Genomic DNA, 13,740 nt, shown 5'->3' on the forward strand with positions numbered 1-13,740 from the left:
CACTGTGCAATTCACTATTGATTTTCCCTTGGTTTTAAGTCGGGGATTTATATCTTACTGACGCTGAAATAAGTACGCCAGTCACAGTATTTTTCAGGTTCTGTCAATTTTGTGCTCATTCTGGGGTACCGAAAAACTTTAAATATCGAATTGAAAGAAACAAAAACTTGTTAATTAAGAAACTTGGCCATTCATAATCTCTTAGTGAATTTCTTTTATCTTTTTATAAAAATATAGTTAATACAACAAAAAAAGCGTATAACTCCAAGTTTCTAAATATTCCGTTTCGTGGTTCATTACTTAAAATTTTGGTGCCAATACATTTTTTTTATATTGAGAAAATGCACACAAAATCGTAACAAAGAGTAGCAAAATGTGTAAGTGTGGTTTATTATAAATATGCCAATATTTAAAAGTTTTGTTTTTGCACATCTTAGTTAATACTTTTTTATATTAATTATTATTTTCGAAAGTGTCTTGTGAAGGGTATTTCAAAAGTCACACCTAGAAGTTGTCTTGAAATAAATCATATAGAAATTTAGATTCTTTCAGGTTTCACTATTTTTATTCAAAATGAGGTTCTTAAAAGTTGTATGTGAAAAGTGACATCATTGAAATGTGCACCATGAGCACATCTATAAGTAAAATCTGCCAAACTGTCAATTCATGAATGCCTAATTATTGAGAACGTCAAGAAATCGATCTTGAAGTTTGTTCAGCCACACGTTGAGTTGGAGAATGCGTTGAGAATATTCAACAGGGCTTCCAGTTTTTGGTCTGCCAGCTCTTTTTCCATCCTGGCCAGGACCAGTTTCTTGAAATTTTTTCACCAACCTTTGAATTTTCGATTCATTCAGGTGATTATTTCCACGAAAAAGACGCGAATTTTGCGATATGTTGTTCTTATTTTGATTTGTTCTTATAGATCGACTATTTTCATAATAGGTTTCAATAATTTTAACACGCTGTTCTATCATGTAAAATTGTACATCTGTCTACTTAACAAATGTCAAAGGTGACATAAGAAGATGAAACAAAAATAAGTACGATTCCTGAATCAAGTGGTTTCTTAAGTTAAACTTCAAAAATTTACGACTTTAAGTTTTGTGTGTTTCCCGGTATTACTTTGAAAGTACCTCGAATTCCCAGAATCAAAGTTTTCCGCTAATATTGGCATACCTACGCTGAAGTAGCGCTTTGGGTCGTCGTCCTGCTAACAAATAATATCTAGCAGTAAAATGATTTGCTAAAATGTTGTACTATACACTCATTGCCACTTTGATCTCGATTTCAGCAAATTGACCTTCTCTGGATGCAGTGATCTCAGTATTTCGAATGTTTTTATTTGCGCTGCCTCGTGAATTCTCTCTTTTTTTACGTTTTTTTTTTTTTTGTTATTTTATTTACGTGGAACTTTCATTTAATCAGCACATTTGCACCAGGATCCTTATTTCAATAGGCGCAAGATCCACTTACTTATGCGACTTATTTGTAAATCGTCGTTTCACAGTTTTTTGTGAGCCAAAATGTATGAGAGTGTAGCGCTTTCTAGAATACCTCAGAGCACTCTTGACACTTGCGGTGGCTATCACCAGACCGATGCAGTATAGAATTCCCTATTTCTGACACATAATTCATATTTTTTACATATTTCTGAAGCAAAAAATAGTCAATTGATAAAATTGTCTAAGAGTTTAGCCCGAATAATAACCAATTTACCAAGAAAGTTAACGTCATTTGAGCTTTCCAATCAAACTTTGCCCAAGAAGTCTTCGGCAGATAAAGGCCTTCCACCTTATATAACGGAATGTTGAAGTGGTCATCGATACAGTGTTCACCAGTTCTTTTCCATATAAACGAGCTGCATTTAAAGAGGTTAAGCTCGGACTCATCTGAGAAAACGACTTCTCTACGATCAATACAGTCTGCAGCAGCCAAAAAAAAGGAAATAATACTGTAGAATCTTGGATTACCTGCCGTTTTGTCCTTAAACGGAAAAATTTTTCTACAGTGCATTAAAGTTTACCTAATTTGGTCTCAAGTTGATTAATATTATTTGGAAAAAAACTCGTATAAATCTACATTTACAATTAATATTGGCTTTAAGTCTATAATAGAAATAAATTGCGAATATCGAATGCTGTAGATGAACTTGAGACTAAATTATGAAAATTTCAATACAGTAAAGGGGAGCGAGTTCAGTTAAGGCAAAGTAAATAAATAACATAAAATTTTGCTATCAGCCTTACCTTCCTTGAAAATAAATTTTTACTCAGAAAATTTAGAAAAGAAAGATAGTTAATCGCAATTTAATGGTAGGAATAGTTTATTGGCTGGGTTAGTAAAGTTCACTTTATTGGTTAAATGGGAAAACTTATATATAACTTCTGGTTGAGTAATTTCCATTACACTGAAAATTTAGGATTGTGAAAAAGTGATTTATTTATTTTTTATACATTTCTTTTTAATTTTTCTATGAAGTATTGAAATTTCTAAATTACTGCTAAACCTATTTGTCTAATCTATTGCAAGTGCTTATCACAATTTTCTTCATTCTATTTCGATAGAAAATAATAGTTGTGTAAAATTTAATATTATAAAACAAATTCGCGCTAAAATTAAAGTTTCAGGTTTCCTGGCCTCTATCGATTCACCAAATAAAAACTGGAAAACACGTATTTTATAAAATAAACCTTAGGACCTAAACTTTGAATGTTTATAATAATATTTGATTTTCATAGATTACTTTTGAAGCAAGCTAACTAACTAAGTGTGATGCATGGTAAGCATTTAAGTACGGCACTTAAGTACTTGGTTCTAATTATTAAGTAAATTGGATTGCATGTCTTTAATTATCATCGATTTGAATTGGAATTTTGTAAGCGTGTTGAGCAAATAGCGACACAAACACCATTTCCACCAGGACCAAGAAGTTAATGATTGCTGCAAAAGAGAAAGAGAGTGAGAAAGAGCATTAGACGCAAAAGAGACAACTCAGACTTCATTTTCTCAGTGAAAATGAGAGTAAAAGTGAAATGACCGAGAAGAGAGTGTAAAAGTAAGAGCAAATTTAAGTGTAGAAGTTAAACTAAGAGTGAAAGTTAAGTAAAATTAAAAATTTTGGAAAAAGTATATTAAAATTAAAATTTAAAGTAAAAATAAAGATCAAAGCTAAGGTGAAAGTAGAAATCAAATCAGATTAAAAGTCAAAGTAAAAAAAAAAATTATGTAAGAGTAAATGGGAAAGCAAAGGTAAAGTAAAAATACAATTAAAATTAAGAGTAATAGTTAAGTAAAAATAAAAGTAGAAGTAAAAGTAAAAGTAGAAGTAAAAGTAAAAGTAAAAGTAAAAGTAAAAGTAAAAGTAAAAGTAAAAGTAAAAGTAAAAGTAAAAGTAAAAGTAAAAGTAAAAGTAAAAGTAAAAGTAAAAGTAAAAGTAAAAGTAAAAGTAAAAGTAAAAGTAAAAGTAAAAGTAAAAGTAAAAGTAAAAGTAAAAGTAAAAGTAAAAGTAAAAGTAAAAGTAGAAGTAAAAGTAAAAGTAAAGTAAAGTAAAAGTAAAAGTAAAAGTAAAAGTAAAAGTAAAAGTAAAAGTAAAAGTAGAAGTAAAAGTAAAAGTAAAAGTAAAAGTAAAAGTAAAAGTAAAAGTAAAAGTAAAAGTAAAAGTAAAAGTAAAATTAAAAGTAAAAGTAAAAGTAAAAGTAAAAGTAAAAGTAAAAGTAAAAGTAAAAGTAAAAGTAAAAGTAAAAGTAAAAGCAAAAGTAAAAGTAAAAGTAAAAGTAAAAGTAAAAGTAAAGTAAAAGTAAAAGTAAAAGTAAAAGTAAAAGTAAAAGTAGAAGTAGAAGTAAAAGTAAAAGTAAAAGTAAAAGTAAAAGTAAAAGTAAAAGTAAAAGTAAAAGCAAAAGCAAAAGTAAAAGTAAAAGTAAAAGTAAAAGTAAAAGTAAAAGTAAAAGTAAAAGTAAAAGTAAAAGTAGAAGTAAAAGTAAAAGTAAAAGTAAAAGTAAAAGTAAAAGTAAAAGTAAAAGTAAAAGCAAAAGCAAAAGCAAAAGCAAAAGTAAAAGTAAAAGTAAAAGTAAAAGTAAAAGTAAAAGTAAAAGTAAAAGTAAAAGTAAAAGTAAAAGTAAAAGTAAAAGTAAAAGTAAAAGTAAAAGTAAAAGTAGAAGTAAAAGTAAAAGTAAAAGTAAAAGTAAAAGTAAAAGTAAAAGTAAAAGTAAAAGTAAAAGTAAAAGTAAAATTAAAAGTAAAAGTAAAAGTAAAAGTAAAAGTAAAAGTAAAAGTAAAAGTAAAAGTAAAAGTAAAAGTAAAAGCAAAAGTAAAAGTAAAAATAAAAGTAAAAGTAAAGTAAAAGTAAAAGTAAAAGTAAAAGTAAAAGTAAAAGTAAAAGTAGAAGTAGAAGTAAAAGTAAAAGTAAAAGTAAAAGTAAAAGTAAAAGTAAAAGTAAAAGTAAAAGTAAAAGTAAAAGTAAAAGTAAAAGTAAAAGCAAAAGCAAAAGTAAAAGTAAAAGTAAAAGTAAAAGTAAAAGTAAAAGTAAAAGTAAAAGTAAAAGTAAAAGTAAAAGTAAAAGTAAAAGTAGAAGTAAAAGTAAAAGTAAAAGTAAAAGTAAAAGTAAAAGTAAAAGTAAAAGTAAAAGTAAAAGTAAAAGTAAAAGTAAAAGTAAAAGTAAAAGTAAAAGTAAAATTAAAAGTAAAAGTAAAAGTAAAAGTAAAAGTAAAAGTAAAAGTAAAAGTAAAAGTAAAAGTAAAAGTAAAAGCAAAAGCAAAAGCAAAAGCAAAAGTAAAAGTAAAAGTAAAAGTAAAAGTAAAAGTAAAAGTAAAAGTAAAAGTAAAAGTAAAAGTAAAGGTAAAGGTAAAGGTAAAGATAAAGGTAAAGGTAAAGGTAAAGGTACACCTCGAATTTTTGTTGAACACTTTATGCTATTATATTTTTTCACACACAAACTTCACAGTTAATCAAAGAACGATAGCCTGAGCTTTTGAGATAACTTTCTTATACATATTATGTTATAAATATATGTTACATACAAGGTGGCGCAAAATTAATCACCCTTTCGGAAGATTTTAAGTTTTTGCAAATGGTGACGTACGTCAATCGAATCTGACAATTGTAGGCTAAACAGCTGCAGTATAAAAGGTAAAACTCAAAATAAAGATTTCAATCAGGTTTCACTATTTTGCACTCAAAATATTTCTTTTTGTATTTTCAAGAAAGGGTATTCAAAAACAAAATTATGCGATTAATATTGCGCCACCTTGTATCTATGTAAAGAGTTTTCCAATAACAGGTGTTATTGGTGAATTGATTGCTCTATCGAGAGATGATTAACGATTTTTATGGCCGGAATTGGATGGTATTGATCTGGACAGCGTTTATTTTCAACAATACGGCGCCACGTGCCACGCAAGCAACGAAACCATTGATATTTTACGGGAAAGGTTTCCGGACCGTGTTATCTCTCGAAGACGTGACCACAATTGGCCACCGAGATCATGTGATTTAACACCTTGTGACTTTTTTCTCATAGGGCAGCCACTTTGCAATTTGGTTATGGGAAATTTCATGAAAAGGATACGGATATTGTCCTGTAAGCGTGGTCATAATGGTCATTTGCCTACTGTTATTTTCCATTATTAACGGCATACATTCCTCTTTATAATGAAATAAACATGCGATCATTTACATTAAAAAATAACATTTTTCTTTGAATATCAAAATAACACCTGCTATTGGAAAACCCATTATGTTATAAGTTGTATAGTAGACTTACTCTGCTTGTAGATAGTGTGATTCATGGGATACTCGCCACCCAGCAATAGCCGATCCAGTTGTTTGTCCAATATAAGGTACTGCATCTTGCATAGCAACAAAATCAATTGCAGTGAAAACATTTTTTTCTAAGCGGAAAAAATAGGCAAACAGTATTTTATATTTATTGCAGCTAATTTTCAAGAATTTGTTCACTCACCGTAGTGCTGTAGTCCGCATGGATATTATTCACAACACGCACCGTGATATTCAGACCCCATACACCCAGTATAATGGAAGAAATGATAAATGGTAAGAAGTATGACTGCACTTCATGGAAGAAAGCCTGTGGATAATTTTTTTTTATATAAATAAAACAATTGCATTTATGCAAAAAATAAAAAATAAAAAAAATTATGCCCCGGGTGAGGCTCGAACTCACGACCTTAAGATTATGAGACTTACGCGCTGCCTACTGCGCCACCGAGGCTGTATTAAAATATATGCCAAATGCGCAATTTATATCCGTCTAACCAGAACACATTGTTGTTGTTGTAAGAACAAAAGTAAATACATATTTTATTGTTGCGGCTTACGTTCAGTATTATTCTATTTATAGACTAGCCACTGACTCTGTTAACAAAATTGGAATTGTTGTTTACTTTGTTGGCGAGTAGCAATTAGCGCCCAGACAGGCGGCGCTGGTTTGTCTGGCAATTTCACTTAGTTTTTTATTACTAGTTAGAGATAAAGATATGCATCATATTTTATGCACTGGTTAACGCCAAATACTAGGCGAAAGTTTTAAATAATTTAATTTATTCATTCATAAATAATTGAAGACACAAATATTTGTCAATTCTAATGGAGACGAATAGAGTAAAATATAATTAGAAAGAACACCAGTAAAAAATTATCAAGTATTTATCGCGTTAGTCTCTACGTTTACTTTACTTTTTCTTTATAATGTACATCAATAAGATGCGAAAAATTCTGTAGAAATATTTAAATTTTGAAATAAATTATAAGTAAATTTAAATATAATATAATATATAAATTTTTTATTTTTACTCTTTTTAAATGCATTCGTTTTTGCGACTGAAAAATATTTCGTATTTCACTGTTGCCTATAAAAAATTACAGATTGAAAACATTTAAAATTTGTCGTAACAACCGGTGTCCTAATCTTAACTAACTTTTATAATGGAGATATATAAGAAAATATTGCAAATAACCAACCTTAGCAATATCTTTTCAACTATTCAACTAACGCTTAATAAATCATAAAATATACAAGTCTTTCGGAAAGAAAACATTTTTTATGAAAATCAAAAAGCTTCCTGCCGGGATTAAGTTTCTGACTAAGAAAAGGGAAACACAACATATTATAAAGGGTGTTTAAGTTTCAAGGGCCGGTGTTGATTTTGAATGAAATACAATTTTTTTAAGAAATTATTGCCATATTTCTTTATTATGATAATACTGGTATGGCTCAATTCCGTACGGAATAAAATATTGGCCAAATGGCAGCACACCCCCATCCGATGGTCCAAATTTTCGATGACGCTGAGGCATAATTGAGGTTCTATGCCGTTAATGTGCCGAAGTATCTCATCCTTTAGCTCTTGAATTGTTGCTGGCTTATCGACGTGCACCTTTTCTTTCAAATAACCCCAAAGAAAGAAGTCCAACGGTGTCAAATCACATGATCTTGGCGACCAATTGACATCGCCGCGACGTGAGATTATTCGGCCATCAAATTTTTCGCGCAAAATAGCAATTGTTTCGTTAGCTGTGTGACAAGTGGCACCGTCTTGTTAAAACCACTTATCGTCCACATTCATATCTTCCAATTCGGGCCATAAAAAGTTCGTTTTCATCTCACGATAGCTAACACTATTCACAGTAACTGCCTGACTGGCCTCATTTTGGAAAAAATACGGTCCAATGATGCCGCCGGCCCATAAACCGCACCAAATAGTCACTCTTTGTGGGTGCATTGATTTTTCGGCAATCACTCTTGGATTATCATTCGCCCAAATGCGGCAATTATGCATTGACGAATCCACTGAGGTGAAAATGTGCCTCATCACTGAAGATGAGTTTCTTCACGAAGTGCGCGATATGCATTTTGATTTGAACGCCCGTTTTCATAATAAGCCTGAATAACTTTAACGCGTTGCTCGATTGTGTATCTTTTCATGGTTCAAATTAAGTTAGTCTGAAGTTGAACGATGTCAAATGAAATGCAGAAAAAAACTTGACGTTTAGGTGTGGTTCACATTCAACATCGGCCTTTAAAGTTTAGCCAACCTTTAGAAGAAATGCCACATATATCTTAGCACTCTCCGATCTATAAGCAGCACAGTTTATTTAAGCAAAGCAGAGGTTTAATTGTAACGCCCTAACAAAGTCGCAGAAATACGTAAGTAGTTGAAGTATCGTCCAGGGAATTTTAAACATGCCTCTGATCATCTTGATATGTCTAAGGTCTACGTAACAGTTTTACATCTCGTGGACGTGTGCTTATGTAAAATTTTTACTCTTGCAGCAAGAACATGAAGGCATTTTTGGAATTGGAGTGATACAAGGCAGAAAATGTGGATTCATCACCATGAACTTCGTGGTGTCGAAAAACGGTTGGAAATATGATGACTACTGTTTTCTGGGATTTTTTTTGGCGAATGAGGGGGTTTAAAATGCCTAATGCATCATCAAAGCTGCCGTGGTGGCATGTCCAGAGACAAAAAACTCCCCTTCGTTTGGATCCGCCGCTTACCCTGGAACCGCTTTCACATTAGTTCCATCTTCTTCATTACAAAGGCTATGCCTATGTGTTTCGCCCAGGTGCCGCTTTTTCGTCAGGAGAATATTTTTGAAAATACCCGTTCCCCGAAAGCATTTGGATTGTATAAAAATTGACTACACCGAAGGTCCTGCTGCACCATGTAGCAACGCCTTTTATTAGCCTAGCCGTTCATCTGCCGCGTGTTTTGTTAAGCCAGCGGTCTTGCCATAGCCTTAGCGTTTAATCCCTTATTTCGCGCGCTACAGGTGTGCTAACTCTATTTTCTGGGACTCAGAAGGCAAGTTAATGGTCTATTATGCTGGATGCGCCCAAGGTGATTTCATATAAGTTGACTTCGGAGGGGAACAACAATATTTACGTGCATGTTGTTTTTGCAATTTGGTGGTTCAAATGCCAAAATTTCATTGAGAATGCAAACAAAAAATGCAAGCGCAAAGAAGCAGGGCTCTTTGACATTCAGACCACCAAACCGCAAGATAAGAAGAAAAAATCAGCGCTACACTGAAGTCACCTTGTGCGGATTTGCCTTGGATGCGACACTTTGCGCCAATATTGAGACTGCAAGACGAAAAATATTTAAGTAACTGCCAGCGTTGCTGAAAGAAATTGATATCCAAACTCAAGAACAGCTCGCAAAGGCATTAACTCGTCAAAGATGTCCTAAATAGTATTCTATTTTTCGCAGAACTTTCGATTTGTTTTATAAATAAAACCGGAAACTTATTTGCGCATCTAAAGAGGCAAATGTAAATAATACTGAAGATTTCTACGATTTTAGAGAAATTGAAAAAAAAAACACATGGGCTGAGGAGTCCCAGGCCTAACAAAGAAAATACGTTTTTTTGTTTGACATTTGCTTTATTCATCAACGTAATTTCCATCAAGAACAACGCAATCATTACAGCGCCGCTCTAACATTTCAATACCACTTTGTAGAATGGTTTATCTGTTGCCTCATTGTTTGTTTGCCATTGTTTTGATTGACTTATGATTATCTTGTTTTTGGTCAACAGTGAGCAAACGCGGTACGCACTCTGAACAGGGGTTTCTCATACTCAAATGCTCTTGCAGTATAAAACCAATGCATTCGTTTGATATCTTTACGATGTCAGCTAACTCACGCATTTTCACTTTTCGATCATTCAACACGATTTTGTGGATTTTTTGATGTTTTGTGGTATTACCGCGTCATTTGGACGTCCACTGCATTGTACATCATTGGTGTCCATACGACCAGAAAACCGTCTTAGAACTCGCAAAACTGAGAAAATCATGAAATTTTAACAGCTGTATCAGGTTAGTACTAACTGAAAAAGAGGTGAATGCAATGGAATTTGTGCCATGTATTAGGTACGCAAGTAAGTTCTCGCTGTTTGTCAATAGATGCCGTGTGTGCTAGTCGATTCTAACATAACCTAAACGTCATAAACCAAGCTTAGACATATGGTAAACAAACTGCTTCGTCACATTAGTGATTTTGCTTTGGCATCATATACTTTTGGATTTGTGAAAATGACTGATTTTGAGCCGAATAATCGTCAGTTGCGAGGAGTGATTTTCGTCTTTCATTCGAAAAAAAACGGCAGCTGAAGCGAATCGAGAGCTACAAAAAGTTTATGGAGATACTGCTTTAAGTAAAACCACGTACCAAGATTGGTTTTGTCGCTTCAAAGACGGCGATTTTAATGTTGACGGCCGTCCGCGTGAAGGAAGGCCAAAAACCTTCGAAGTCGCTGAATTGGAGGCATTGCTCAATGAGGATTCGTGTCAAACGCAAGAAGAGCTTACTTCAGTATTAGGAGTTACCCTATAATTCATTTCCAAGCGATTGCATGCTTTGGGAATGATTCAGAAACAGGGGGCTTGGGTTGCTTATGCGTTAAAACCAAGGGATGTTGAACGTCGTTTTTTCGCCTGTGACCAACTGCTCCAGCGGCAAAAAAGGAAGGGGTTCCTTTATCGCATCGTGACGGGTGATGAAAAATGGATTCATTACAGCAATCCAAAAGAAAAGAAAGACATGGGGACTGCCCGGTCATGCTTCTACGTCGTCGCCTCGGCCGAATATTCACGCTGTGAAGGTTATGCTAGGTATTTGGTGTGACCAAGTTGGTGTTATTTATTATGAACTGTTAAAACCAAGCGAAACTGGGGGATCGGTATCGACTTCAATTCATGCGATTGAGCTGAGCATTGCGCGAGAAGCAGAAGAAAAAGTGATTCTACAGCATGATAGCGCTCGGCCTCACGTTGCCAAACCCGTTAAAACCTACCTGGAAACACTGAAATGGGAAATCCTACCCCACCCGCCATATTCTCCAGATATTGCTCCGACCGATTATCACCTGCTCCGATCGAGGGCACGTAGTCTAGCTGACCAGCAGTTCCATTCGTATGAAGACATTAAAAAATGGCTTGATCCGTGGATAACCTCAAAAGTTTTTTTTTTTTTTTTACAGCGACGGTATACGAGATCTACCAGAAAGATGGGAAAAAGTAGTAGCCAGCGATGGGCAATACTTTCAATGATTCACTTGTAACCATTTTTTCAGAATAAAGTTGTATTTTCATCAAAAAAACAGCGAGAAATTAGTTGTGCACCTAATATGTGTTCGGCTCGGGACATTTCAGCCCATATTATACATTATACAGGGTGGCGCACGAATCGTGCTACAAAAACAAAACGTAATAACTTTTTTTCTGTGTGAGTAATCGGCTTTTTTTTTTTTATTTTGCAGATTAGTATTTAGATTTACAAAAAATGGAGGCTTGGGATACCGAAAAGAGGATTTGGATAGTGCAGCGGTACCATGCTTTGCAGTCCATCATTTCCGTCCAAAGGGAATTTAGGCGGGAGCTTGGCGGCACTCCCCCGAGCAGATGGACCATTATGAGGCGGGTGAACATGTTTGCTGAATCTGGAAGCATCGCACGCAGACCGTACCATCGAGATCCCCATGTTCGGGTCGAAGCCACAATCGCGGCTGTAGCATCGTCAATTCAGGCAAATCCAAGAGTTTCGACTCGTAACTTGTCGGCGCAAATTGGAGTTAGCAGACGGTCATTGCAGCGGATAGTTCATGATGACTTAAACTTGTTTCCGTACAAAGTTCAAATCACAAGCAAATTAAACCCTCTGGATTTGCCTATTCGCCTGGAATTTTGCCAAAAAATTATTGAAATGGCCGAAGAAGACAACAACTTCATAAATTGCTTGTTTATGTCTGATGAGGCCCATTTTGATCTAAACGGCAATGTAAACAAGCAAAATTGCCGTATATGGAGTCAATCAAATCCGCAAATACTCCATGAGATGGAACTGCACCCAGAACGAGTCACAGTGTGGTGCGCAGTTTCATCAAGGTGCATTGTCGGGCCATACTTCTTCGAAGAAAACGGTGTAACAGCGACTGTAAATGGGGACCGTTATTTAAACATGTTGAAGGAGTTTTTTTTATCCAGAATTGCGGCGAAGACGTATCCCTTTTAACAGCATTTGGTTCCAGCAAGATGGAGCAACTGCACATATAGCCAGACCGGTTATGGAGGAGCTCCAACGAAAATTTAGAAATAAATTGATATCCAGAAATTCCACTTTCCGCTGGCCCCCAAGGTCACCTGACCTCACTGTCCAAGCAGTCCATCACAACAATAATTGAGGCGATCCCGACTTCAACCCTTCAGTGCGCAATGAACAATTTTCTCATCAGGTGTCGCATATGCGTGAATGAGCATAGAGGTCATTTACGTTCTATTATTTTCAAAACTAATTAGTTACATAAAATAAAATTGAATTATCTATACAATAAAAAAACAAAAAGTTAAATACATTGATTAGAAAAAAAGTTATTACGTTTTGTTTTTGTAGCACGATTCGTGCGCCACCCTGTATTTGCATTTATACTTCGCGTTAAATGTCTTTTCTTTTGCTTCTTGGGCATATATTCCGCAAGTTTATAGAAGACTAAATGTCAAAGAATTCTCGGTATTTGTAAACTCAGCCAAAAAGTCTTCATCTGACATTTTGTATCCTTGTCTATCACTTACAAACATCAACCAATTTAGTGTCGACTTGTTGACTTGTCTTCTTGTGCTATAAGTTTGATCTTTAATGCAAGGAGAGGGCTCCTTAATCAAAATGCAAGTCTTTTAAAAAATTTACTTTTACCGTTTGTCCAGTTTGTAGTTTGGATATCCTAGAAAATACTCAGCACACCATTGGTACCTGTCCGGCCTATACAAATTATCGTTGTAAACTTTTTGGTGAAAAGACATTGGATCTCTTAAATATAAACATGATTTTGAGCATTTTTTGAGTGATTATAAAGCTCTGTAAAAATTCTTATCCACCTGCCTCAAATACAGGGGGCTTAATCCTAATGAATTCTCGTAATCTGCTTGTAATTGGCTGTGTACTGATTAATTTATATTTCATTTCATTAGTCTTTCAATAACAATGTTGAAGCGCAAAAAAAAGAAAAAAATTAACTATATGCCAAAATAACCTTTTTTTACCATACCCCCCACTGACAACTTATGTTATGCACGTACGGTCTGTTATTTATTATTATGCCAGTGTAATTATTTAAATGTAATATGAAAAAAGAACATGAAACAGCAACAACAGTACTTCGCTATCGTCGTTCAACTCACCACGTCATTGTAGTAGATTCCATTCAACACCAACATTATGCTGCCCTGCACGAATACCATCTGATACACCATGCAACGCAATATAACAAATCGGCCTTTTGTGGGTGTAACGCCTGGCAAGCACATACAACAACAACACAATGGCGGTGTTCTAATCGGCACAGCCATACCCGCTGTCTCTTTGATGAAGCTCACCTCAGAGCCAATATAATGAAGGCATAACTGATAGAAGATAATCGCACCGACAGTAAACGAGAGATGCATCACAGTGTGGCAGCTGAACCAAATCTTGGGTAAGAACAGAGTGAGCAATGCCGCTAGGCTGATAAGTGGATATAGGGAGATGAGAGCTATGGAAGGACCGATCAGAGGTTTGCGCAAACGCTGTTTCAGTTTTGCGACTGTGGTGAGGAAAATGGAAATGTTGAGCATAAGAATCAGTATGGAGACAAAGATGGAAAGTGTGACAAATGGTGTGAGATCTGTGGAAGAGAAGTAAAATGTGAATAAGTTAAGTTAAGGCTTAAAAGGATAACTGT

The 13,740-nt window shown here is 34.3% G+C and overlaps 1 protein-coding gene and 1 non-coding gene across 6 annotated transcripts in view; both read right to left on the reverse strand.

Annotated features, from left to right (window-relative positions):
- Nucleotides 1–2,328: 2,328 nt before the first annotated feature.
- LOC128860873 (organic solute transporter alpha-like protein) overlaps nt 2,329–13,740 on the reverse strand; it is a 74,121-nt gene continuing 62,709 nt past the window's right edge. For all 5 annotated transcript variants that reach the window (XM_054098660.1, XM_054098659.1, XM_054098656.1 and 2 more), the window contains exons 3-6: nt 13,202–13,683; nt 5,960–6,085; nt 5,762–5,888; nt 2,329–2,943 (exon numbers count right to left, since the gene is read on the reverse strand). In XM_054098660.1, coding sequence (XP_053954635.1) covers nt 2,849–2,943; nt 5,762–5,888; nt 5,960–6,085; nt 13,202–13,683 — 830 coding nt within the window. In that variant the 3' untranslated portion in view covers nt 2,329–2,848. The remainder of the gene's footprint in view (nt 2,944–5,761; nt 5,889–5,959; nt 6,086–13,201; nt 13,684–13,740) is intronic.
- Trnam-cau (transfer RNA methionine (anticodon CAU)) lies at nt 6,157–6,229 on the reverse strand. Its single transcript has one exon. It is a non-coding gene; the product is annotated as a tRNA-Met (tRNA).

This window comes from Anastrepha ludens, chromosome 4 (genome assembly GCF_028408465.1).
Source record: "Anastrepha ludens isolate Willacy chromosome 4, idAnaLude1.1, whole genome shotgun sequence".
NCBI lineage: Eukaryota > Metazoa > Arthropoda > Insecta > Diptera > Tephritidae > Anastrepha > Anastrepha ludens.